The 27,388-nt window shown below is 37.3% G+C and overlaps 1 protein-coding gene across 4 annotated transcripts in view; it reads right to left on the reverse strand.

The window, feature by feature from the left end:
- Positions 1 to 27,388, reverse strand: part of CPEB3 (cytoplasmic polyadenylation element binding protein 3) — a 188,748-nt gene that overhangs the window by 88,496 nt on the left and 72,864 nt on the right. For 3 of the 4 annotated variants that reach the window (XM_035025066.1, XM_035025076.1, XM_035025059.1), the window contains 2 exons: positions 26,071 to 26,230; positions 15,518 to 15,574 (listed from right to left, as the gene is read on the reverse strand). In XM_035025066.1, the coding sequence (XP_034880957.1) occupies positions 15,518 to 15,574; positions 26,071 to 26,230 (217 nt within the window). The remainder of the gene's footprint in view (positions 1 to 15,517; positions 15,575 to 26,070; positions 26,231 to 27,388) is intronic. The other variant, XM_035025083.1, reaches the window with a different exon arrangement.

The raw sequence follows: 27,388 nt of genomic DNA on the forward strand, positions 1-27,388 counted from the left end.
GGAATTTTTTTTTTTAATTTTATTTATTTATTTGAGACAGAGAGAATGAGAGAGAGAGCATGAGAGGGGGGAGGGTCAGAGAGAGAAGCAGACTTCTCTCTTCTTTCGAAGAGAGACTCCCGATGCGGGACTCGATCCTGGGACTCCAGGATCATGACCTGAGCCGAAGGCAGTCGTTTAACCAACTGAGCCACCCAGGCGCCCCGATTGTGGAATTTAATTATGTGCTACCCTGGTTCTATTTTCAGTATTTTATCTATGATCCCTATGGTGATTATTATTATAGCAGCTACCACTTAATGAGTACTTGCTATGTACCAGAACAGTTCAAATGCTTTACATGTATTAATGCCATTTAATAGACCCGATAACTTTATGACATAAGAATTCTTATTAGCTTCTTCTTAATAGATGAAGAAAATGGGACGCAGAATTAAGTAACTTGCCTAAAATCTTACAGCAAGGAAGTGGTGGACTTGGAATATGAATCTAAGCACTCTGGCTCCAGAGTTCACACTTGTAACCACCTCACTCTACTGTTAAATTCCTAGAGGGCAAGGTCAATATCTTGTATTCCCTTTAATATCCTCTCATGCACCTAGTAGAATGCTCTGTACCAACCTGGTATTCAACAAATATAGGTTGTTAGCTGAGTGTGTAATCAAAGGAAGGATTAATACATGCCTTGATGGCCTTTAGGATGTATGCCACCTCTGCTGGTGATTAAAAATTTGCTCATATGAAGGCCACTTGCGAATAGACTAATTAGAGTCAAACTCTTCCCTAAGGGAAAGGTAATGAAATGAACTCTGTGGAGAGAAATTTGGGAGCAAAAAGTAGTGCTTTCCCTTGAGAACAAATATGACTTTTAAACAAAAATATTGGACACATAAACTTATATGAGTCGGTACAAAATGATCCCACATAAAAAAAGGGGAAGCAAATATGACTAATTCCACCTGCATAATATATCTTATGCTAGTATAGATTTATACCAGATATAAGAAGATATGGTATACTTTCAAAATCCTAAGTAGTTCCTCCAAGAACTTTAATTCTTCTTTGTCAACCATCATCATCATTACAGATAAAATTCTTTTTACCATTTCATATGTATTACTTTTAGAACTCAAAAAAAGTACATTTAATTTTTAGAAGTCATGGTAATGGTTACCCTTGGCTAGGGGTATTAACCAGAATAACTCTGAGCGGGGGTTCTGGGGTGTTGCTAATGTTTTGGTCTTGATCTAGGTGGTACTGGTTACATGGGTGTGTTCAACTTGTAATAATACATCAAGTTACATATACTTATAATTTGTGCATTGTTTGGTATGTATGCTACAGTTCAATAAAAAACAAAATACCACATTTTAGATTGTTTCACTAAGATAAAAGGTTATAAAATTAATGTAGAAAATCCATAATGCTAACATTTTATAGTCTTTAAATCATAAATCTGAATAATTTAAAATTGAAAGCATTAAAGATTTTTCATCCATCACAATAAATATAAAAAGGTACATGTACTTTACAATGGGATATGCCAGAGTTATTCTAAAAATAAGTCTACATGATCAATGACTAGTACATTATGAATGGTACTTTCACTTAAATGTTATGGTTTATTAGGCATATGAGGCAACAAAATAAAATGGATCATCTCTTACTCTTTATGACTTGGCTTGCACTGAGTATTATTAAATGGCTACACTCATACATGTGATTCCCCAAGAGCATGTTATGACCTGATTTTAAAATCTAAACTAATTCTTCAGCTACATGGATTCACCCAAATTTTCTAAAGTTGCTCTAAGCAAAGTAACAACATAAACAGATTCCACCACAGAGGCTCAAAAATGACAGAGAGAGACAGAGAGGGGGGAGAGAGGGAAAGGGAAGAGGGAAAGAGAAAGATCTCTATTCTATTGTGTATCAAAGTAGCATGCATCATTTCAGGAACTTAAGCAGAGTCCCTGGGATGCTGTACTGATGTAAAACAAATGAACAAGATATAAAGACCTTAGTACAACATTTTACTAACTGGCTTGGAAATGTCGGTCAAGACTGTTAAAAGTCAACTGTAGGAACAAATTGTTAATTATTTCCCTTGTAATAAAATGAGTTTCTTAAAAACACCTTATAAACTTGGGGCAGCTGGGTGGCACAGTCAGTTAAGTGTCTGACTCTTGATTTCCGCTCAGGTCATGATCTCAGGGTTGTAGGATTGAGCCCCGCATCAGGCTCCACATGGGGTGTGGAGCCTACTTAAGATTCTCTCTCCCTCTGCCCTTCCCCCCACCTCTCTCTCTTAAAAAAAAAAAACCTTATAAACTTATGTTTTGAATACCATTTCAGTATACAAAATTAAATTCTATTCAAACAGCTAAGCTTCCATCTAAGTATTAGTCACACAAAATATTCCACCTAAGGGGCGCCTGAGTGGCTCAGTCAGTTAAGCGTCTGACTCTTGGTTTCAGCTCAGGTCATGATCTCAGGGTCATCAAGATTGAGCCCTGAGTTGGGCTCTGCACTCAGCGCAGAGTCTGCTTGAGATTCTTTCTCCCTCTACCTCTCTCTGGAAGGAAGGAGGGAAGGAAGGAAGGAAGGAAAGAAGGAAGGAAGGAAGGTCGGTCTTAGAAAAAATTCCACCTAAGATGGGTTAAGAGCTTAAGATTAGTACAAAAATACTCCCTTTCCCTAATTAGATTAATTCCCAAAGAGCAGGAGTAATGGAGTTTGTCCAATAAATGCTCCTCTATCTTTGTCTTTATAATGGCAGAGAAGACACTTTTAATCCAGTGATTCCCAAATCTGGCAAATTATAATTGAAAAGTGATCAATTTTTCCACAAATAATATGAACTTAGTGGGTAAAAATGATGCTTGAAAGGATGGGATACATTTTCAACTGTTATATTCACATAAAGTATTTGGATGTTTTAAAATCTCTTCTTCCTACCCTGCTCACTTTGACTCTTACCCATTTTTCTCAGAAAAATCCTTCTATTCAATTTGTAAGCCTAAAAAGTAACACAAACAACTATCATAATATACATTTTCAGATGGGTAAACTGAGGCCCAGAAAGGATGACTGGCTCCAGGCTGTTCAGGTACACAGAGCTGGGACTGAATCCAGGTCCACACTGGTTCTAAGGCATTTATTCTTTTTTTAAGTTGAGGTATTATTTACATTCAGTAAAACTCATCCCCTGTAAATGTACAGTTTGACTAATTTTGGTAATCACATATAGTTGTGTCACCACTGTGTTCCATCATACAGAACAGTTCATCTTCCTAAAAAACTTCCTTGTGCCCCTTTGCTGTTGATCCCATCCCCCAACCTGTGGTCCCTAGCAAACATTAATCTGCTTTTTTAAAAAAAGATTTATTTATTTTATTTTAGAGGGAGAGAGAGAGCACAAGCAGGAGAGGGAGAGAGAATCTCAAGCAGACTCTACACTGAGTACAGAGCCAACGTGGGGCTCCATCTCACAACCCCGAGATCACTTCCTGAGCCGGAACCAAGAGTCAGTCGTTTAACCAACCCTGCCACCCAGGTGCCCCTTAATCTGCTTTCTGTACTATAGTTTTGTTTGCCCCTTCCACAACTTCATATTAATAGAATCAATGTGTTTGACTTTCTTCAATGTTTTTGAGATTTATCCATGTTGTTACATGTGTTCATGTTTTGTTTCTCCTTATTACTGAGTAATATTCCATAGTATGGAAATACCACAATTTATCTATTCACCAGTTGTTATGGGTTAAAATGGGTACCCACAAAATACATAGGCTGAAGCATCCCCAGTGTGATTTAGTTGAAGACAGGGTCTTTAAAGAGGTAATTAAGGTTAAATGAAGTCATAAGGGTAGAGCCCTAATCCAATAGAACTAGTGTCCTTATAAGAAGAGGAGATACCAGGAATGCTCAGGAACACAGAGAAGGCCAAGGAAGGTCACAGCAAGAAGGCAGCCATCCGCCAGCCAAGGACAGAGGCCTCAGGAGAAGCCAAACCTGCCAGCACTTTTATCTTGGACTTCCAGCTTCCAGACTGTGAGAAAATAAATTTCTGTTGTTTAAACCATCCAACCTATGCTATTTGTTATGGCAGCCCTAGTAAAGTAATACACCAGTCCATGGACATTTGAAAAGCCCTTACTCGTAACTTAGCAAGACCAAAGAGCCAGTATTTCAAACCTCTAAAGTCCCCGAAAGTACTAAGAAATTCCATTTAGAATTCCTACAACTTCATCATCCTTTAAGGAACTTCTCCAATTTTTTTTTTGTTTTATTTTATTATTACTACCACACCACTATTGTTTTCTATTAATCATTACACTACTATTTTATGAATTAAAACCAGTATTTTTAATAGGCATTTTTGTGCATTGGTCAGAAAAATCTAATTGTCATTAATAATATATGAAACTATATCCTGCATCCTAAACAACTGAACTTTTGCAAGGTTCTGCTTCACTGCTTACAAAATCTTATAGGAAACCTATAGATTTTAATCAATCTCACAAACAAAACAGGAATTCCTTCTTTAACCAACACAAAGGCATTCTACTTGGTTCAACAGAATGCCTTAAAATCAAGAGTTAAGATAAAAGACTAAGAAGACTCACTTCAGCCTCTTCCATTTTTTTTTAAAGCAGAACTCTCCTCCAAAAGCTGAACCCCAACAGATGTGAGATATTTGTTCCCCAAAGCATTACAAGGACCCAGAGCCCAACCTGTCATGTATCCTTCCCCACAGTGGCCTTTAAAGTACCTCCTTGGATGCTGGGGTTCCAGAGAACATGATTAGAAAACTAAGGATTTATACTCTATGGTAGGACCATTCTTACTAGGTAGAAAGTTCTTTCTAACATGTGCCTCTCTACTATCCTTAACCACAGACCCTAGCCTAATCCCACTATTATTTGAGGGTCATTCCTTTATCTCCTTTTGGTTTTCTCTTTTTTACAGAGAAAATATATTTAGCTACTTTTCATAAGAAATGGTTTTCCATAACCCATATCATCCTAAACATTCTCCTTTGGATAAACCTAATTTTCCAGTAAGACAACACTTGTCTTTCCCAAGCTTCTCATAAGAACATCCAAGACCCTTCACCATCCAAGTCCCCTAACCACCTTTCAGATCCTCATTCCTATTGTTCTACAAATCAGACCCATATATTCCAGTCACACCAATTCAACCCACTCTTCCCACAGTATCAATATAATATAAGCACTTATCTGTTCAGCATAAGAATCTAGATATCCATGTCTTGACATCTATTCTTCACTGCCCCTAAGAAACCCCTAACCTCCTTGTCCCTTTCCACCCACTATAATTTTTCTCCCATCTCATTAAAAATATAAGTTCAAGGCTTCTCTATACCATCTTGCAGTATCCATGCATACTCCGTATTAAGTTAGTTTCCAAAGTATGTTTACCATATAGGTTACTTATAGAATCTCAATATATGATATGTTATCAAAGTAATCACTTTAGAATTTCTAAGCCCATTTCCTAAATTCCTCATGAAAGCAGAAAAAATTCAATCAAAATCTGTATGTCTAACAAGATCTCTCTGGAAATAAACCTCTGAAGAATCTCTGCATTATACTGCTATCTCTACTTGGAGAGAGTGGGCATCCACATCTACTCACATCAGGTGATGTCTATGCACCTTCACATATCTGTAGCCCAATAGCATTCCACTGAGAGTAACTACCACCTTACTTTCAGCAGAACTTTATTAAATGATAGAATAACTGCCCCACCCCACCAAAAAAGGAAAGAAATCAAGAAAAGTCCTGAGAATTCTAACCACATGCCAGAGTATTTTGTATTTTACACAGATCAATCTGTCCAAATCAGGTCAGGCCTACTATAGAGGTATGCACCCAAATATTTGGCATATGTTCTCAACAAACCATCTTCTCTGAACTACTATGTCAAAATCTGATGAGGTCTCTTCATACTTTATATAAAAAATCAATTTCTAGACTGTTCAGGACAAACAATACTTGCTAATCCTACACTTTTGAACTCCAAACAATGTAGGGAATTATACAGAAAGAAGAAAGTGTGAATAAAATAGGAGCCAGTGTGCTCAGGAGTCTAATAAGAACCAAAAGCCCAGCCCCCTGGTCACTGTTCCTTGTGTCCTCCCCATGAACAAGGCTCTTCTCATGTGGGAAGGAGGGTTCTTTCATGGAAGAAAATTATGGAAAAGAAATAACTTGAGAATTTGGGAAGAGCTCCAACAACATGGAATGCTGCTCATTCACTTCACCCCTGCCCTGACCTCCCCAAAACAGCTTCCTTTTCTGACCTGGACTTGCGAAAACCTCAGAGAATAAAGAATAGAAGGGAATGCATAGCACAGTCCTTATGCTACTTGATTCCTTCATGCTCAGATAAAGACAGACGTTAGCAAGGAGGAGTGGCACTGGATCTCCCAAGAGGTAATTTCTAATTGTTCTTTTCCATCCACCCCTTGTCCACTGCTCACAGCCAAGTTTCATCCCAAATCAATTAAATTACAGTCTCTGGCACAGTGTTCACAGGTATTTTCTATTTTTATTCCCTTGATTATATAGCTGGGATTAAGAATTACTGCTAACTCTTAAATTCCACATATAAGTGAAATCATATGGTATTTGTCTTTCTCTGACTGACTTGTTTCGCTTAGCATAATACCCTCTAGTTCTATCCATGTTGTTGCAAATGGCAAGATTCCATTCTTTTTGATGGCTGAGTAATATTCCATTGTGCATATACGTGTGTGTGTGTGTGTGTGTATCCCACATCTTCTCTATCCATTCATCTGTCGATGGATATCTGGGCTCTCTCCATATTTTGGCTATTGTGGGCATTGCTGCTATAAACATTGGGGTGCATGTGCCCCTTCAAATTACTATGTTTATATCCTTTGGATAAATACCCAGTAGTAAAACAGATGAACATAGGGGAAGGGAAGGAAAAATAAAATAAGATGAAAATTGAGAGGAAGGAAAACCATAAGAGACTCTTAACTCTAGAAAACAAACTGAGGGTTGCTGGAAGGGAGGTGGGTGGGGGGATGAGGTAACTGGGTGATGGCCATTAAGGACAGCATGTGATATAATGAGCACTGGGTAGTATATGCAACTCATGAATCACTAAATTCTACCTATGAAACTAATTAGAAAAGAAAAAGAATTACTGCTAACTCAAAAAGGAAAAAACGGGGACTAGGGGGAAAAGAGGGAAGAAGCAGAGCCTAGCATTTGTTAGGTGTGTATTTCTTGCCAGGTCTGGTAACAGAAGCATTGCACACTTCACCTTACTGTTTGTAAAGAAGGGGTTAATAACTCCATTTAAAATTAAAAAAACAGAGATAACTTGTCTAAGTTCACAAAGCAAGTAAGTGATGGATCCGGGATTTACATTCATTTCTGTTTGGCCCCCCAAACTTCATTATTTCCATATTGGGGGGAAAACCCCCTTTAGTTAGATAACAAAGGTATAAGTATGCAGAGGGTAACAGAGAAGGCAAAGTTTCACCTACTTAACTTTACCTAGGGATCACCTGTATACCAAGTTTTTGTTCAAGTCTCAGACTCCCTGTCTGCACATATGAAAGGCCTGAGTGGAAGGGTGGTTAAAATTCCTGCCGTTGACAAGGAAGATTATGTTCTGAAAAGTAAAACTGATCACTTTTGGAAATGCACTCATTCTCCACAATCAATGAAGTATTATTTAGCTAATGTTACTAAAGAAGCTAAATGAAACCTAAGTGATCTTTTTTTGGAAAATCCAAAAGAGTAGAAGTCACACTAGATTAAGGGGCTGGTTGGCAGAATCATCTTTTATGTCTAAGCCATAGATGACTATTCCTTGGCTGTAGGACATCAGCAAGTTCCTTTACCTTTTTCAGAAAATAAAGATACTGCCATGTTTTAAACAAGGCTGCAATGAAGATGAAATGAATGACCATGATTCTCAACTTTTCTTTCCAAGTGCCCCCAAAGCAGAGGGAAACAAATCACAGAGCATTCTGAAAACTTATTAAAATCTTAGGATACCCTTTGAAGTTGTCAGCTTTATCTTAAAAACTGCATATCAATTTCATATATCACTCTTATCACATAACCCATGTTTTGTTTGGATAAGAGAAGAATCCTGGGGTAAAAGTGGCGTTCAGGAAAGTGGATTTTGACCATGTCTGGCAACCCATTATATGCATTACAAAAGCACAGAGGTCTAAGAAAGCACTTTGTAAACTGTTAATTGCTAGATCCATATATATCATTAACATCTTCCAAAAGAAGAGTTAAAACAAATCTTTATAATGGAACTAAGGTAGACCGGTATTCTCTAAGGCTGTTACACTGTGCTTTTCACAGTTTCTCTGAGCTATCTTTCCCTGTCTTCTGGTCTCCAATATATATATATATTTTTTATTCTTATGTTAATCCCCATACATTATGGTCTCCAATACTGAGTACCTACTGAGTAGGTTTGGCACTGCACTTGAAGCCAGTGAAGAGCTGTGAGGTAAAAGCTGGTCTCAGCTCTCCTGAAGCATACATATTAAAGACCAACATTAAACAGTTAATTACAAGTGTGGTGAGTGCCATAAATGGGAAGTCCAGGTTCTACAGCCTACACAAGTGAAGAAAGCAAACAGAGAGGTCTGCAGGGTAAAGTAGGTAACTTTTCAGTTTCCTGTATCTTTATTACTGAGTCAGAAGCACCCAATTCCTAGCACTTTAGACACAGTTACACACACAAGGAACTTCTTCCAAAATCCAATTAATAAGTCAAGAATATTTCAGACTACACTTATTTACAGTGTTCAATGTCAGACCATGTAGACTAGGTTTATTGCTCTGTTTTCAGGAAAAGTTTATTAAGCATTCAGAGCATAAACAAGGTGACAAGTAACATTAGAAAAACAATTTTCCCGGGCGCCTGGGTGGCTCAGTTGGTTGGGTGACTGCCTTCGGCTCGGGTCGTGGTCCTGGAGTCCCGGGATCGAGTCCCGCATCGGGCTCCCTGCTCGGCGGGGAGTCTGCTTCTCCCTCTGACCCTCCCCCCTCTCATGTGCTCTCTCTCATTCTCTCTGTCTCAAATAAATAAATAAAATCTAAAAAAAAAAAAAAGAAAAAAAGAAAATTTTCCCTAAGACAATGAATTTGTGTGTTTGTGCTAAACTAGTATAAAAATAATACACCATTCTTAACAATTAAGTATTTAAAGAAAAGGTTATCACCCTCAACCTGGAGGCAAAAGGTTCTGCTCCTGCCTCCCTTGTCACCCTACCCAATTCACATAGTCTCTGGAACCTCAGCTTCCACATCTGTAAATGAGAAGGTCAAAATAGAAACAGCAATGCCCTTGGGTCCCCTACGACATTCACATACAGCACCCACTTAATATAGTTTGAAACTTGAGTACTTAAAAGTTAGAGAACATTACATATCCCTATAGTTACTGTTTTTCATTTTTAAATTAGCCATCTTTTACAATATATTCATGCCACAGCTGTATGCTAATTTTACTCCTAAATCTGTTCATATGGAAACAACAGCACTAGATCTTGTCTCTAAAAGTTCAAAATACTCAGAGATGACGTCTTTAATCTGAGAATCTCAAAATAATTCCTTCACTATCTCATTACTCTGCTAAAAAATTATTTACTTATATCCACTCATGGTGAGCAGAAATACAATGTACTCTTCAAATTTTGGAAAATTCCATTTGGGATTCTAGCAAACCTGGCTCTCTTCCCATTCTGGCATAAAAGCATCATGTGTTTAGCTCCCTCTCGGCCACTTCCTCTCAGCTGAGCCTTTCCCCAAGGAGCTTACTCCCAGCACAGAAAGAAAGGGAGGAGGAAAAGGAAGCCCTGCAACCACACAGGAGTCTCTGCCCAACTTGAAAGTTCAGAGAAAAACCCTTTCACATTTCCTCTTTTGATTCAACAAATGCTCTAGCAGCCCACAGTTCAAACAGAAATATAAGCAAAATCTTCCAAAATATTTTCAAGAGGAAAAAAGTGGAAGACAGCATAAACTAAAGCTCCAAGTTTCCTGGTGCATCAGCTTTGCATAAGTTGTTTAACAATCAATGACCTCAGAGTTTCTCAAGCAGGTGAATGTCTTTGTGGTTTAAGATATTAAAAATTTAAAACTTCACCTCCTGTAACTTATAACAGACTCTAGTTACAAACTGAAAGAGATCAGAAAACAAATGCCAAGAAAGCTTTTAATTTAAATAAAATTGAAACACTGTTACATTACAAAACTATTGTCTAAAAAAAAAAATCATTCTCTGGCGTATCTTCTCTGAATAAGACTATGCCCCTACTTTCCAAACATAGCAGTAGTGATACCTTATTTGTACATGTACCTAATCTCATCTAAATCTCACAAAAGAATGAGGTAGAGTATCCTAACTGTGCTCTTACAGGTTCTTAAACAAGGAGAGACTTAGGAGATTCAGAGACTTGCTCAGCTAGTTGCCATCCTGATCACATGACTCCTCCAAGATCTAAGCCCTTACATAGGTCCTCTGAAAAAAGGGAGACAATATTACTTCAAAATATCCTTGAAGCTCCATATTAGTTTACATTTTCTAGAATTTTATATTAATGGAATCACCTAGTACATACTCTTTGTCCAGCTTTTCAACTCAGCATAATTATTTTGAGTCATTCATGTTGTTACATGTATCAATAGTTCACTTCCTTCTATTGCTGGAAGTATTCCATTGTATCAATGTACCACAATTTGTTTATCCATTCTCCAATTGAGAAACATATGGATTATTTATAATTTTGGCAATCATGAATAATGCTGCTTTGAACATGTGCATACAATCTTTATATGGACATACATTTTCATTTTTGCTCTTAAGTAAATTTCTAGGAGCAGAACTGCTGCATCATATGGTAGGTGTATGTTTAACTTTGCGTGTGTATATGTTTAACTTTTTAAGAAACTGCCAAAATGTAGCCTAAAACGACTACGCCATTTTACATTACAAAAATTACAGTATGGCACCTTTAAGGTGCCAAACGTCACTAGAGATGGAGCAACTCTAGGCCGCAAAGAAGGTGCATGTCCCAAAGTCAGGGGACAGAGGCAGAAGGCATTTCATACTGAAAAAAAGATTCATAAAAAAAGAAGTGGCATTGTACCCTGGTACAGTCATTGTAGCTTATGAGCAACTCGTAGGTGTGCTGCCTTAAATCACATCAGGAAAACCTTTATTTAAAAACAACCAATATAATATAGACTCATGTTTGGGAAGTCACACGCAAGGAAAAAAAAAAAGTCTTTAAAAGGCAGCAATAAAGCTGATGCAAGCAATCACAACAACAGCTCACCAGAGCATTATCTCCTAGTCAGGCACTATGCTAAGCTTTACAAGATTTATATATGGCCACTTCAGTGGTCACTATCTCCATTTTCTAGGGAAGAAACCAGAGGCAGAGGAGTGAAGAATGTGGCCCTAAGGTCATATGGCTTGTGAGGCACAGAAGCAGAACTGCTTTTCTTGGCTATGCTAATTTACTGTTCCATCCTCAGGTTCTGCATGCCTTCCAGCCTGCTTGGAGGATGCTTTCTTGAAGCTGAATGATCCACCCCTTCTGCAACACTTCTCCCTGTATCCAATTTCATACTCACCAAGGAACTTTCTGATATTAAACTGGTTTTCCAAGCCCAATCTCTACTTGGAAAAAGAAGAGCTGACCAGTCAAGAAACATAAAGTAGATACACTTGGCAGTGATTATCTCTTAGAGTAAATTACCAGACCAGGCATTTTGGTTTTGAACACTAATTTGACCATAAATTTGGTTCACCTGACTAATCATGGAGGTACCAATATCCTTTTCAGAGGATCATCATAATAGAGGAAAAATCACCAAAATCAGGTATCAATCCTATACAAGGCCACAACTGCTAAACTCAACTCCATACCTAAGAGTTTAACAAAACAAAACGAAAAGGTACTGCTGGTGTTAGAAAAAATCTGACTGATAGAACTACTACATATATAGCTGGAAGCATTTTCAGTAGCCTCCTTCCTCCTCCAGCAGGAAAAATAAAAATACATTATGCAAACTTCTAGTGTTTTTGATGTAAATGTGAAGAGATGAAAGGACAGAATTATTACAAAGTTAAGAAAAAATATATTACCAGTTTAAATGGAAGGGACATATTGCTTCAGAACTAATTTTATTTTGGAAATACCAGACAAGTGGCAGGCCTCACTGATGGATCAGAATTTCTTCCCCCAATCGTCCCTTCCATACTCTATAATGCTTAAGGACCTAATATTTTGGGGGAAAAGCCACAATTTAGATGTGTCTCTTAGTTTCCTCCCCAAAGGCGGGCCTGCTAATTCTTACTAGATTCATGGTCTTGAATAGGAAAAATCAGTAGATTCTTTGGTTTCACACAAATCTTGCTAGTTCTTCCATACCCTACATGTCTATAGGGTTACCATTTTCTAAAGTTAGTATCCTATCCTCCACTCCCATTTTCTGTCTTCTTGATGACATCAGGGGCAGTGATTCTCAGAGGAAAGTATAACTGGAAGACATGCTCTAAGAACACCAAAACATGGGAAACTGGCCCACTCAAAGCTGGGAAGTAGCACTGAGGAGTGAGAATTCTCACCATGGCACCTCTGTCATTCCCCTCAAGTCAGGAGAGGTTAGAACACGGTGTCTTCAGAAGAGATTTCGGTTTGGTAAGGTCAAGGAAATAAAATAAGGATGGAAGTTTTTTGAAGACACAATGAATGGCAGCATTATGTACAGAATTAGGAAGCATAGATTTTGTAAAGCAAAAAAGGGGAAAAAATAAAGTAAGAAAGGGTAACAAAGAAGGAACTATAACTGACATTTCTTTTTTTTTAAATTTAAGCTTGATTCAATTGTCTTTAATTTTCTCAGCCAGTCCCTTCTTGCCTGAAAATACAATTCAACCCTGTGCCTTTCAATAAGCACCAATAAAGTTTCAGTGATTTCAGTTATGTCTATATGAACACTGAGGGGAAGGAAGGACAGACAAGTCACAGGACAATAACTGTTGGGCCGACAAATGGTAGATATAAAAGGAAAGACAATACCCAGATGTGCTTGTGCATGTGTCACATATGTAAGTCACCGGATGAGTTAGGCTCAACCACACAAAAGGGAAGAAAAGCTTTATCACAGCAAGTCTGTCAAAATCTGTAGGTCTCACAAGGATCTACCAAGGAGGATATTTTGTTTATTCTGATCATTTCAAGTTGGCGTCAACTTTGAAAGAGAGCAAATGTCAAATTCTGGTTGTTTTTATGGTTTACTTTGAGGAGCCTACAGGGCAGCACCCAGACTCATTTGAAGATAGATATACTCTCATATTTGCCGTAATGTAGTAAATATGCATAATTCATCAACATTTGATATAGATATTGGCAAAATGACCCTTTTGGTACTTTAAGAAAATATTACATGGGGCGCCTGGCTGGCTTAATCGTTAGGGCATGTAACTCTTGATCTCAGGGTCGGGAGTTCAAGCCCCACACTGGGTGGGCGTAGAGCGTACTTAAAAAAATAGTAAAAGTAGAAGGTAAAAATAAGAAAATAAAAATATATTACAGACTCAGAATCTTCATTCTGAAAACAATCATTAAAGATGACCTAATTCAGTCCCCTTCTCTTACAGATGAGGAAATTTAGAAGCTAAAAGAGGAATTTAAGCATCATGCACAAACTGGAAAGAACATAAACAAAATCTTATTTAAAAGCAGAGAATTAAAGAGAATCAAATCAAAGAGAATCAAAACCTTTTAAAAAGAAAAGTGTCTTTTAGCTTCATTTTATACACAGAACAATGGTAAATTATATCCTCTCCCTCTTGCGAAAGAGGACTCATACCACAGCAAATCAGGTCTTTTCTAAAATACACATTCATCCTTTCAGACAGACATACTACCATACTGTTTTTTCCATTTACATTCAACTCTAGATCCCATCACCTCACTGAAGTGTTTCCACAAAGTCTCACAAAACTGCTGAGGCTCAGCAAGTTAAGCATGTTTATTAATCCTCACCCCAATGTGCCTGATTCTAGGGAAAAAAAATAGAGGTACCATAATCTAACGGTAAAGTGACCTTTCTTTTAGAAATTAGAAAATAGAGGTGGATAGTCTGGAATTTTTACAGTTTCCAAGACCCTCCAAAAGAGGGAATACTACTAGCTATTTAGAACAAAATACGCATGCAGTGGATTAGGACCTGCATCATCAAGTTCTGCAAGTGGTTCTCAGCAGTGGCCGCTGCGAGGTAGGCTACATGTCAGAACCAAAAGAAATGCGGAATACGTATTTTAGAGATAACTTAGATAAAATCTGCCCTAAGGAACTCCAATGGTAGGAAGGAAAGGAGTAATATTGTACACATCCCTAGATTTACCCAGTATGTCTCCCATGTGTATCCACAGTCAGTTTGTACATCTGGGAGGATGACAGGGAACAATTTGTTGTCACTCATTTAACAGAGGAAAAAAACCTAAGTCCTGAGAGATTCAATGGCTTTTATGGTCCTTCTAATAACTGACATTTTCTATTTAGAGACTGTTTTGCAAAGCTATTTGGTCCACAGACACTAGGAAGAAGAACTGATGCCAGCCAGACATTTCTTCCAGTATTAACTAATACAATGACTTTCTGGTTAATTAGGTTTTAATGTTCCAGAACTCAATCCAACAATTACACTGACAAAACCATTTCTAACCTGCACAGCTGCTGACCACTTATACCACACAAATTCCACTAATGGGAGACCCCTGATGTCCAGTTAGAAGCACTTGTTGGCTATCTACCAAAATGAGAAAAGTCTGAGTTATATATAAATAAATTGATCTATTCATTCACATTCTCTACCTTACTCCCTCTCTCTCCCTTCACCTGTCTCCTTTCTTCCTCTCCTCCTTCCTTCCCCCACCCCAATGGTATGCAGCAGGGGTCTGCAAACTTCTCTGTAAAGGGCCAGATAGTAAATAGTTCAGGCTTTTTGGGCTCTGCCACTGTGGCACAAAAATAGCTAGCTTTGTGGCACAAAAAATAAATGAATGGGCGTAGCTGTGTTTCAGTAAAACTTTAAACCAGCCAATGGGCCAGATTTGGCTCAAAGGGCTGTAGTTTGTCAACCCCTAGTACAGAGTAGCAGTTCTCAACTTTTAGCCTGCATCAGAATCACCTATAGAATTTGTTAATACCCAGATTTCTCAGCCCCATCGTTAAAGTTTCTGATGCAGCCCATCTGTAGCGGGGCCTGAGATTTTGCATTTTTACTAAGTTCCCAAATGATGCTGATGCTGCTGGTCCAGGGACCCCACTTCGAGAACCACAGGGATAGAATAATGGTCCATCCCGCTCTAAGTGGAAGGTTGAAATGTAATGAACAATTAAGAAAGTGAAAATTCATGCTGTAGCCTTGACTGCTAATTTTATAGAATATTTCATATGAAGACTTACTGTTAAGTGCCATAATATTATCTGTTCCTGGATGATGGAAATTTATTCCCATGCGTCCTAAAAAATAAAATAATTTTATTTTAAGCACAAAGAAAAGAATGCTTAATATAATTTCAAATACATTGTAAAAGATAAACATTATAAAAAGCTAAAACAGATTAATCCACAACAATGCTATAATCTATAACAAGGCCATAGCAGTTACAACAGTTTTTAAATCAAGTCATAAAACATACAAATGAAAAAAATCTTAAAAACAAAGCCAAAATCTCAATAACAAATAAATAAAACAAAATGAAAAAGAAGCTTCCCTTATACTGAAATTTTAAAGCATCTCTCGCATTCCGATTTAAACATGCTAATTGGATTAAGCATTTTATTTAAACAACCATTCATACTGCCCTTCAAATTCAAGCAGCAAAATAATGAATATAAACTTGAAGCTTAGAGGAAATAAAAGATAAATGTTTCACAGTGGCTCAAAAATGCAACATAATTATCAGAATGGCAACCAGAAGAAAGATGGTAACATTTATACGATAGGTATAGTGGGGAAAAACGACCCGCCTAAAAATCTAGGGTTCTTATCCTTTCCCTACCACTAACTAGTTTTATGACCTTGGGCATAATGCTTACCCCCAGACCTTCATTCTTATAGTAACAGTTTTCAAACGTCTGCCCACACTGACTGGCTGCCTGTTTTTGTACACCTCTGAGCTAAGGATCATTTTTACATTTTTAAAGGGTTGTAAAAATAAAAACTAAAAAACAAAGAATAATATGTGACAGAGACCATATGAACCACAGGCCTAAAATATTTTTTCTCTGGCCCCTTACAGACAAAAGTTTGCCAACCTCTGGTCTGTAAGATGGTAAGTCTGAAACATGTTTTAACGAATAGCCTCCAGGGTTAAGAGTGGAAGATGCACGCCATTGGTATGTTTTTCATGAATTATTTGGGAAAAGGAGGTAGATATAGTAAAAGAATAATGAAACAGAGAGCCTTATATGGAAAAAAATGAATTTAGGTTTTCTTGACCAAGCTCTTCAACAAAGTAATTGTTGATACAGTGCTTTTTGTGTAAAGCTAATATACATATGACCTTGGTTCTGCAAAGGTCTTCATGTCCAATTAGATCAAAAGTTATCATGAAATTCTCAGAAAAATGTCAATTTTATGTCATTACTACTGTTTAAATACATGTCAACAGTATGGGGGGATGATAGAGAGAATGCTGGAGATGTGGAAGTGATTGACTTTTACAACAAATACAGTGTTATAAATAATTGCAAAAGGTCAGTCATCATTTGGTATTAATCTCTGTTGTGGGGTACTGGAGGCAAACAGCATTATCGAGCTCTTCTGGCCCAAAAGAGAAAAATCACAGTGGCCAAAACAGAGCATTTGCTTCAAATAAAAAGGAATAATGAATTCTCAGCCAAATCAATTTTTTGCCTAGACAAAGCCATCCTAATCTCTTAAAAACCCTGAGGTCACAGTAATTATTGAAAGGTCATCTCATATTAAGGGATAAGGGGAAAAAAACCCTCATAAGTGTAATGTTGTTTGTACTGTTGGATGTGTGTGTGTGTGTGTGTATGAGAAAGAGAGAGAAATTAAGAATGGAAAAATCATCAACAATTGATGGATTCTAAGGAGATAATTCTAATTTTACCACGAAGCATTATAGGACTGTCAATAAAAATTATTTTTAGTTTTTATTATTTTAAACTGATTAGGAGAAAGATATTATATACATCTAGCTCTAATTTTATGGAAACTATTTTGCTAGCATTTATATTACAGTAAAATTATTTTTTAGAATATATTTAAAATCATCCTATTAGTAAAGAGCCATTTTTTAAATAATAGAATTGCCTGTTTTATTTTTTATTGATTTCATAGATCTTTTCATACTTACTAGAAGCTAATTGTGAGGAGTTTCAGAAACTACCCATTGTTTAAAGATACATTTAACAGTATCTATACATGTAATTACTCTGTGTCTTATGTTTTTCCATCTCCTAAGTCATTTCAGAGTCTCTAAAGATTATGGTCTACCCCATATGCAACGAGTGCTACCTCCTACACCACCTTGATCAAAACCTGTAATAGGAAAATTTGTCCTGAGAATAAGGCTTGTGGCTCAGTAGGGAGAATTTACATTGTGGTTTTAGTTAGCTGTATGAATATTCTATTATTTTCAGATAATCAAGACCTTATTTTGGATTCATTACCACCAAATACTAACATCCATAAAAACTAGATGTGATTTACTCATTGTATTCTGAGATATCCAAATTTAACAGTAAATAGTCACTGGAAAGGATGCCTAAAAACCCAACAAGAGTTCAAAATCACTACCCAGCAGAACTTAAGGAAATGGCATATAGAGATGGTCTCTTCAATCTCTGACCAAGGAATATTCAGACGTGGGTGTGGTTTCTAAAAAGCCAGGAGTGTCCCCTAAAATAATAAAGGGTTATCAAGAAAACTAAACAAGCCTTGGGGCACCTGGGTGGCTCAGTGGGTTGGGCATCTGACTCCTGATTTTGGCTCAGGTCATGATCTCAGGATCGTAAGACTGAGGCCCACATCTGGCATCTGGCTCTGGGCTCAGCATGGAGCCTGCTTGGGATTCTCTCTCTCCCTCTCCCTCTGCCCTTCCTGCCCCCTCTAAAACAAAAACAAAAACCAAGCAAGCCCAAATTTAGTTGATCTTCATTAAACTTCTTTTATTTACCGTGCTACAATCGTTTATGGTAAAGAATTATGTGGTTTTAAAATCGCTACATCAAATAATAGTTTTTATATGTTTCTGGAAGCACTGCTGTTCCCACACTTAAAGGGTATCACTCTCTGCAGTCCTCCAGAAGCTGGGTCCTTTTTGGGCTCTTTCCAGGTCTTAGGAGTTTTCAGCTTGAAAAGATGAAACTGAGAGGAAGCTCAGTAGTTTTCTGATTATCGTCTCCTAGCCCACACTGATGACTTCCAATTCAATCTTTCTAAAGATGCAGCCAAAAAAAAAAGAGCCTTAGGCAACGTTTTGTAGATGAAGGCATCAGGATTTGCTGAAAAGCAGAAAACTTTTTGCCTTTCCTGGTATCCTCCCTGATTCTGTTAGTCTTTCTGACTTCAGTGGCTATGTGGATCAACATCATCCACAAAAGATTTTATAAGAGACTCTGTGTCATGCCAGACCCATCAGAACCAATGATTTAAATACAATCTGTTTCACAACTAAATGCAAATTCTTTCTAGTAAAACCACACTTATGGCTTCTTTAAGCTACTTTCTTTACCTCTTCAAAAATTAATGTTTAGATTATAAAATGCAATATATTTTCATCGGAGAAAGAATAGATGATACAAAAAAATGCAAAAAATAAGATCACCAATTAAAGACAAGCTCTGTTAACATTTTGATTTATAGTCTTCCAGTTTAAGGAGTGTTTATGTGTAAAGATTCCTTTCTAAAAGTAGAATTATTTTATGTTTTTTCTTAATATATTTTGCATCTTAAATTTTATAGTTATTATGAGATTTTGAAGGAGAAAATATATAACAGCAAGAGAGAAACGGATTCCAAATTCAGATGAGGCCATTTCTTTTTTCTTCCTTTTGTCCACCAAATACTGCTGCTGCTTAATCAGCTGTGAAAATAGAATCAAGTGTGTGACATCTGGTGATTTTTGTTAATGCAGTCTGGTGCTGCCAGCGTGACATTTTGTCACCTGTCCATGGTCTGCTATTTTTAAATTGTTCTTGTCAGCCAGCTATCTTTTAAGTGTGGTATAAAATATAAGGTTTCGAAAACTGAAAGGCATACTTGGTTTTACAGAGTTAAATGATGCTGTGGAAATCTGAGACTGTCCCACTTTCCCCACTGCACAGGGCCTGATAAATGGGGGTGAGGGGATGGAGGGAGAAGCTGGAGAATAGGATTATGTATGTTTATCCAGACTGTGAAAATCAGTCTCATAAGCTCAAGTCACATTCATATTTAAGAGGCTAGTTATAAAAAAAAATGACCTCTATTGTTATTCAAAGTTTCAGGGTCCAACCAACCTATATTTTTATATGTCCAAAATAAAACCTGGAAATTTTATGAATCCGTAATTATGAAAGTCATCTCTTCACTTCTGCAGTATGTTACGAGATAGGGAATAACTGCTGTATCTTCCTCTAATCATCCCTATTTGCTCTAAAAAAGTGAAGTCCTTCAGAGACCTTCACGTAATAGAATATAAGTGCTGTATTCTAGAAAAGGTTATAAGAAAAATGCATTTTCTGCTGGGTTGTATTTTCCACCAATTTTCTCTATAAAATTGAAGATACATTCCTTCAGAAAAAGTATCCACAAGATGAAATACTATATTATGTAAGAATACAGTAAAATGGTGTTTTAAAGTCCTTTTAAGGAAAAATGATAAAATTTTGGCACTAAAGTATTCTAAATATGTTCCAAAGAACCAAGAAGCAAAAGCTATGAGCTTAGACCTGAGGTCAAATTCTAGTTTCTTTTCATACCAGTAGTGGATAATTTTTGGCATGCTATCAATCCTTTGTTCCTATGTTTCCTCATTTCAGGCTATACTCTAAAATAGTTAAATCATTTGTTTAAAACTCTCAGATAGGGGTGCTTGGGTGGCTCAGTGGGTTAAGCATCCAACTCTTGATTTTGGCTCTGGTCATGCTCTCAGGGTCCTGGGGTGGCAGGTGTGTCGGGCTCTGCACTCAGCAGGGGTTCTGCTTGAGGATTCTCTCTCCCTCTCCTTCTGCCCCTCCCCCTGCTCACGCTCTCTCTAAAATGAATAAATAAATCTTAAAATAAATAAATAAAACTCTTCAGGTGATTACACTGCTATATAGAAAGGACCACTGGGTCAATTAATGGGAGATATTTATTTTTAAAAAAATCACTCAACTTGTATTTACTGTCCTCCTCTTGTATAGAAACAGAACAATCACTTCTTGCTAACTCAGAACCTGTGCCCCAAACAATTTGTGGACTCTGCTAACTTGTACACAAGACAAACTGCTATGGGCCAAAGGTAGCACAAAAACAGAACTGGAGCAACAATGCAAGTAAGTAAAGAGACAGCATATTTTTCTGGAACAAACTAAATGTAATGAAGATGCACTTTTTCTGAAACAAGGGAACCCTGACATTCCACAAAAGGGGCCAATTTTGTGAAAGGCTATACAATACTAAATTTAAATTATGATGCATAAAGAAAAATGCTCCCATAATACCAAAAGGGTGGCATTTATTTCTTCCAAGTTTCTGTCAATTTAAATGTTTTAAAGCACTATTATCAGAAGATAGCTATTTTTTTTCCCAGATTCAGTATACATTTGAAAAGCAAACCTTTCAATATCAGTTCTCAACTGACACCTGCTCTTTTCATTTTTCAAATTTCAGTTCCATGAATAGTGAGGAAAGTGAAAATTCAAATATATAGAAATGTTTCATCAGGTACTACCCCCAAGTAGTCAGCCAGGTCTACCCTTCTGTTGTAAGAGGGAGACTACATGGGATGACGGAAAGGGGACTCTGCCAAGATATCTGCTATACTGTGCTACCCCAACCAGGGGATGGACCTTGCTTCACAATGTCACCTACGCTGCCCAACACTCTGTAGTTGGTATTTCCCTATTATTCCTCCTTTCATCACTTTGTACTTTTTGAATGTTAATCCTAAGGGAGCCTATGATTAATCAAACGTAATGACCCTGGGTTTTCATAGGGGTTCCCCAGTGGCTAGGTAAACTTCCATCATTAGTAGCAAGCTGGGGAACACCTATAAGAAGGGTACAGAGATGAACTTTTTCCCTGTCTTTACAGCAAACAATTTTTTTTAAAGATTTTATTTATTTATTTGAGAGAGAAAGCATGAGTAGGGGGGAGGGGCAGAGGGAGAGGGAGAAGCAGACTTCCTGCTGAGCAGGGAGTCCGATAAAGGGCTTGATCCCAAGACCCTGAGATCATGACCTGAGCTGAAGGCAGACGCTTAACCGACTGAGCCACCCAGGGGCCCGCTTTTTCCTGATCTTTAATCCTACCTCTCCCAATGCCAGAAATCCCTTTAATCGTCATAGTTATAAGCAAAGTTGTGGACTTCCTTCCCTTCAGCCCACCTGAAAAGAGGGCAGAGGACAATTCTTCTCTCCCAGGCCTCACTCATATCTCTACCACCCCAAGGATTTCTGCACTTAGAAAAGAAAGGACAGTTTTCATTAGTCGATCACCCTTCTCAAAACCATCTTTCTCATTTCTTGGAGGCAATCTCTCAAATAAACAATAGGAAAAGTCATACATAATATGGTAAGAGACAATGGATAATTATTATTATTTTTTATTTTTTATTTTTTAAAGATTTTATTTATTTATTTTGACAGAGAGAGAGACACAGCGAGAGAGAGAACACAAGCATGGGAAGTGGGAGAGGGAGAAGCAGGCTCCCCGCAGAGCAGGGAGCCCGATGCGGGACTTGATCCAGGGACTCCAGGATCACGACCTGAGCCGAAGGCAGTCGCTTAACCAACTGAGCCACCCAGGCGCCCCTACATTGACATTTTTATCACGGGGAAGGAGGTAGACACCTTCTAATATTTCCTACAAACATCTTCAAGGCTGACTTGGTTTTACTGAGCATAAGTATAAATGTGATTGAAAAACTGTTAAAGTTCTTTACTAAAGGAACCTGGGTGGCTCAGTCGGTTAAGTGGCTGCCTTCGGCTCAAGTCATGCATGATCTCCAGGTCCTGGGATGGAGACCCACATCGGGCTCCCTCCTCAGCAGGGAGTCTGCTTCTCTCTCTCTTTCACCCTCTGCTCCTCCCCTCTGCTCCTTCTCTCTCTAACAAATAAAATCTCTAAAAAAATAAAGTTCTGGGGCACCTGGGTGGCTCAGTCATTAAGCGGCTGCCTTCGGCTCAGGTCATGGTTCCAGGGTCCTGGGATCGAGGCCCGCATCGGGCTCCCTGCTCCGTGGGAAGCCTGCTTCTCCCTCTCCCGCTCCCCGCTTGTGTTCCCTCTCTTGCTGTCTCACTGTCAAATAAATAAATAAAATCTTAAAAAAAAAAAAAGGTCTTTACTAAAACAGAAGTCTTATTACTTTCTGAACTTCCTATTCTGTCATTTCTCCCACTAAGCGTTTTTTCCCCTTGATTCAAGAAAACAGTTGAATAAAGGGATTTCTCATTGCATACTTTTTTTTTTTTTAGATTTTATTTATTTGAGAGAGAGAGAGAGTGAGTGGGAGTGAGAGGGAGAGAGAATCTGAAGCAGACTCCACGCTGAGCTCAGAGCCAGATGTGGGGCTCGATCCCACGACCATGAGATCATGACCTGAGTTGAAACCAAGAATCGGACACTTAACCAACTGAACCACCCAGGTGCCCCTCATTGCATACATTTCTAAGATGAAATATTGCTGTGAACATATTTCATCAGGTTCATTTTAAATACATCATGAAGTACTTTATTTTTAATGAATGTGATATCCTGTTATATTTTCTTTACATGATTTAGATACACAATTTTGGAAAGCCAACATAACTTAGGATTATTTTCCTTTCTCCTTCAGGTGATTTTTTATAATGACAAAATGTTTATCCTTCAATAATCACTACTTATCTATGGCAAATACAAAATTTTGACAACTTGCATTTGAAAGCTTTTGACATTTAGCTACAGTCTAGCTAGAAGGAAGTAAATATTGTAGGAATATAAGGTTTAATTTATTACCCAGGCCAGGCAGTAGCATACCACTGCCACTGCCAGTCAAAACTAACTAACTAAATAAATAACATCGGAGCAGTTTCTCACCTCAGGAACTTTATCTGACCTTTTCAGCCACTCCATGAAGTGGGTGCTTAATTTCAATGATGAGGAAACTAAGGCTTTGAAGAGGCTAACTGACTTATCTAGATCAACAGTCAACTAGAGGCAGAACCAGGATTCAAACCCAGGTTTGAATGACTGCAAAGTCAGGGTGAGTTGAAATTTAATCTCCTGCTAAGAGAATATAAAAATGCCTGGAAAGATGTTAATAAAAATAATAATCTTTGCTATCTCTAGGTAGTAAGTCTCAGATTGTTTTCTCACTTTCCTTTTTGTTTTTGTAACATACTATTTGAAATTCCCACACTGAGTAAGAAAGTTGTTTTTTTTTTTTTCTAAAGAAAATCAAGCTCCAGGAAGAAAAAAAACAAAATAAGCATACAAAAAACCTATGATTCTGTAACTTGAGTTTTGAAACACTCAGAAAAGTGCTCCCATAGTCAAGTGGGAGAAGAAGATATTAAAAGTAGGAGGAAAAACAGGATGGAGTAGAAGGAAGTGTTTTTGGACAGACTCATAGGGAAGCCACATGGTACGTCCCCTAGCCTACCACCTTTCTCTTAAGCTCTATTCACCTAGATGTCTACATCTTTTGACCCAGAGATTTTCTCTATGAATTTACCTTAAGGAAAAGCTATGTGCAAGAACTTATCCATGGCAGCATCACCTATTATGGAGAAAAAGCTGGAAACAATCTAACAGTCCAAAGCTAAGGCCTATTAATAAATTATAAAGATCAGATAAAAACAAGGATAATGTTTATTATATAAAATATACAAAAATAAGGATACACTATCACATTTATTTTTTTCAGTTACATTTTTGTTATTATATTTTCTCCACTTTTAAAGTCAAAAATTACTTAAAATATTTCCTTTAAAATGCCAGCATCATAATTATGTTATTAGAAGTAATAAGGATCAAATACATGGTGCCATAAGCCAGATCTAAAAGTCTCCCAGCTGGAAAAGGGACAGGAAGCTCCAACACTCTACCCAGAGGACAATGACATGGTGATGTAATTGACCATGGGAAGCAGTCCATTCATAGGAAATCAAGGTGGGTGGTATGATGAACAGAGAAGTTGCAAGCATATTAAGGCTGTAAAAAAGTACATATGCGCCTTCCAACTTATTAGGACATATTATAAGTACAGTGCAAAAGACTTTTACAGATGAAACCTCACATTTACAAGTGTAGCAGAGAAATATATGCAGAGGTAGTTGGACATGCATTAAAAAAGGGGCCACTAAAAATGGAATAAGGTATTTACCCCATAGTGAAGTACCCTCTTTACACTTTGCCACAAAATTCTGGAAATCCATAAAATTCTGGAAAATTATTTACAGACTATAATGTAAGATCCTTTCATAATCTTTTATTGCTAGAAGAAAAGAATACAGACTAAGATAAAACAGGTATGCATAAAGAACAAGGGCTGAATATTTTAGAATAATTAGGAGAGGCTTATAGCTGTTTGTGGTAGAAAAGGAAGACAAATGCAGCCTTAGAAGATACTAAAAACACAAAACAGTCTGTGAATATCATTGTTTTTTTTTAACACCATTCTCACTTCTAAGTGAAATATGCTCTAAATTACCATGTACCTAATCTTTCAACTGAGCAAAAACGTGGTAACAGTGACTAAATATAACAATGAATAAATAAATGAGAGATTTGTTTTTTCTACTTCTGACGGCCTTAAAATATAGCTTTTTTCAAAATCCTTTATTTTCTTCATAGCTAGTTAACTACTTTCTTTTCCCTGGAAATTGAGGAAAGCACAGAAAATCATGAGTGTAACAAGAAAATGAGGAAATGGATTTCTGAGGTGGCTTGAGGAAATGACTATCAGGTGTTCATAGTCAGTCACACCCTATATAAAAGCCTGGAGAGAACCAGAGGGGATCAAATTCCTCACAGCTCCAGAGAACATAAGGGCTCAAACAAGATGGGCATCCTTGTGGCCAACTCTTCAGTTTTCAGATATTTAGGCTCTAAACCTAAGTGGATATTTCCACTATGGTATTTTAAAATACACAGGGCCCCTGAAAGTCCTATAACACATAAAAAGAACTATCTGTAATTAGGAATGTAACATCAACCACTAACCTGAATTTACATGGGCTCTAAAAATAGGAGTCCTAATACTGCTGACCTTGGGACTTTCTGCCTTATATTTAACCCAAAACATTTACACACTTTAAGACATTTTCTTTCTGTTTTAGCCTTAGAGAATGCGAAGAATCACTGGCTGCTCTTAAGTCTGTGTAGTGATACTTCTTATACAAGGAAAGTGATTATATTTTAATAAAATGGAACTCTTTTCTATGAAGTTTTCTGAAGTAGTCTTTAGAGACTGGTTTACTAAATCTCGCATTTCCTTGCAGTATACTTTAACTTAAATGAATTATCCAGGTTCAGCTAAGGATTCCAAATGCACCAAGCCCAGAAAACTAGACTTCTGGTCTCATGCTACCCAACACATGCTTCCGCCAGACATTATGATTAAAGCAATCAACCTTGATTATTGTAGGTAGCTGAACCCAGGTTAAAAAAAAATCAACTTTAAATACATTCCACAATGCTTTACAGAAGCAAACAAAAACAAACGGAAAAAAAAAAAGAAAAAAATCACAATTATTAAAAAGCTGATTTTTGTTTAAAACACCAAGCAAGGAATGGACATATGAATATTCCTAACCTGCAAAATGATTCCTCCACATTATATCAGCGAAACTCATTGGTGGGCCACTGGGAGGGTAGTGTTTACCTTTCAGAGGCTCATGATCAGTCCTTATCATATCCATTAAGGAGTTCTCCAACGAATGCAAGTTAAAAGTGTCATAGGGCCTACTCCGGTCCTAAAAATAAAAACAGAACAAGACAATACATAAAATTACTTCATAAAATTAATACTGTATCATTTGCTTCTTGCCATGGATTGATGACATGAATCAAAGTTCCAGATAGTTCTAATAACACACATTCTTTTCATAAGAATAATGATTTGGCAACATTAAGCTTAATACAAATTTCTACAATTAATTGCATCCTTTTCCCCAATATTCTTTAATGTATATGTCCCACTACTTCAGACTTTCTCTCAAAAGAACTTAAGAAAGTAAATTCAAAGGAAAGAGTCAAGTCAACTGACTTTGCCCTGAGCCCTTCACCCCAGCCTCCACCATCAAATAAACATTCTATTCAAATGAACAGAGAATTTTTTATCAAGAGGAGGTCCATAATTAAGAACTCTCAAGTCTACGAACAGAATCACTTTCCTGAAAAATCAAAAGGTGACTGTAATTACAATCTAATTTTATTGGGTATCTTTAATATTTAATACAGATAAGTTCCATACATTAGATATACTCTATAAAACTTAAAATATGTCCAAAGTACTACTAAAATTAACTTTTGAAAAGCACTCACATGAAAAAACTTTAACCCAAGATAGTGTTTTCATGATGCTAGAGTCAAAAACATTTTGAAAATAGAGAGCTAACACAAACTAAGTAAAGAAAAATCATCGTTCCACCATATTTCACTTGAGCCCATGGCAGACTATCATGTACAAATTATTTTTACTGGTCTGAGCTTAAGGGAAGCACAACTCATGGCTTAACATTACAGAATAAATCACATTACAGATTTAGTTTGCTTTTGCTTAAGAAAAGCAAAACAGAGGTGCCTGGGTGGCTTTGTCGGTTGTATCTGACTCTTGATTTTGGTTCAGGTCGTGATCTCAGGGTCTTGAGATCGAGCTGTGTGTGGGGCTCTGGGCTCAGTGCAGAGTCTGCTTGAGATTCACCCTCCCTCTCGTCCTCCCATGCCCCCCACACACTCACATGGGCTCTCTCTCTCAAATAAATAAATAAATCTTTAAAAAACAAAAGCAAAACACACATTTCAACAACCACACCAAATCAAACTATAGCAATGAGAGATTATTTTCAGGGTCCTGGACAGTCTACCCAGCCCTGCAAATGATCACTTATCGTCTCCAAAGAACAACAATA

Source organism: Mirounga leonina, unplaced genomic scaffold (genome assembly GCF_011800145.1).
Source record: "Mirounga leonina isolate KUSES-001 unplaced genomic scaffold, KU_Mleo_1.0 Mir_114, whole genome shotgun sequence".
Classification (NCBI taxonomy): Eukaryota; Metazoa; Chordata; class Mammalia; order Carnivora; family Phocidae; genus Mirounga; species Mirounga leonina.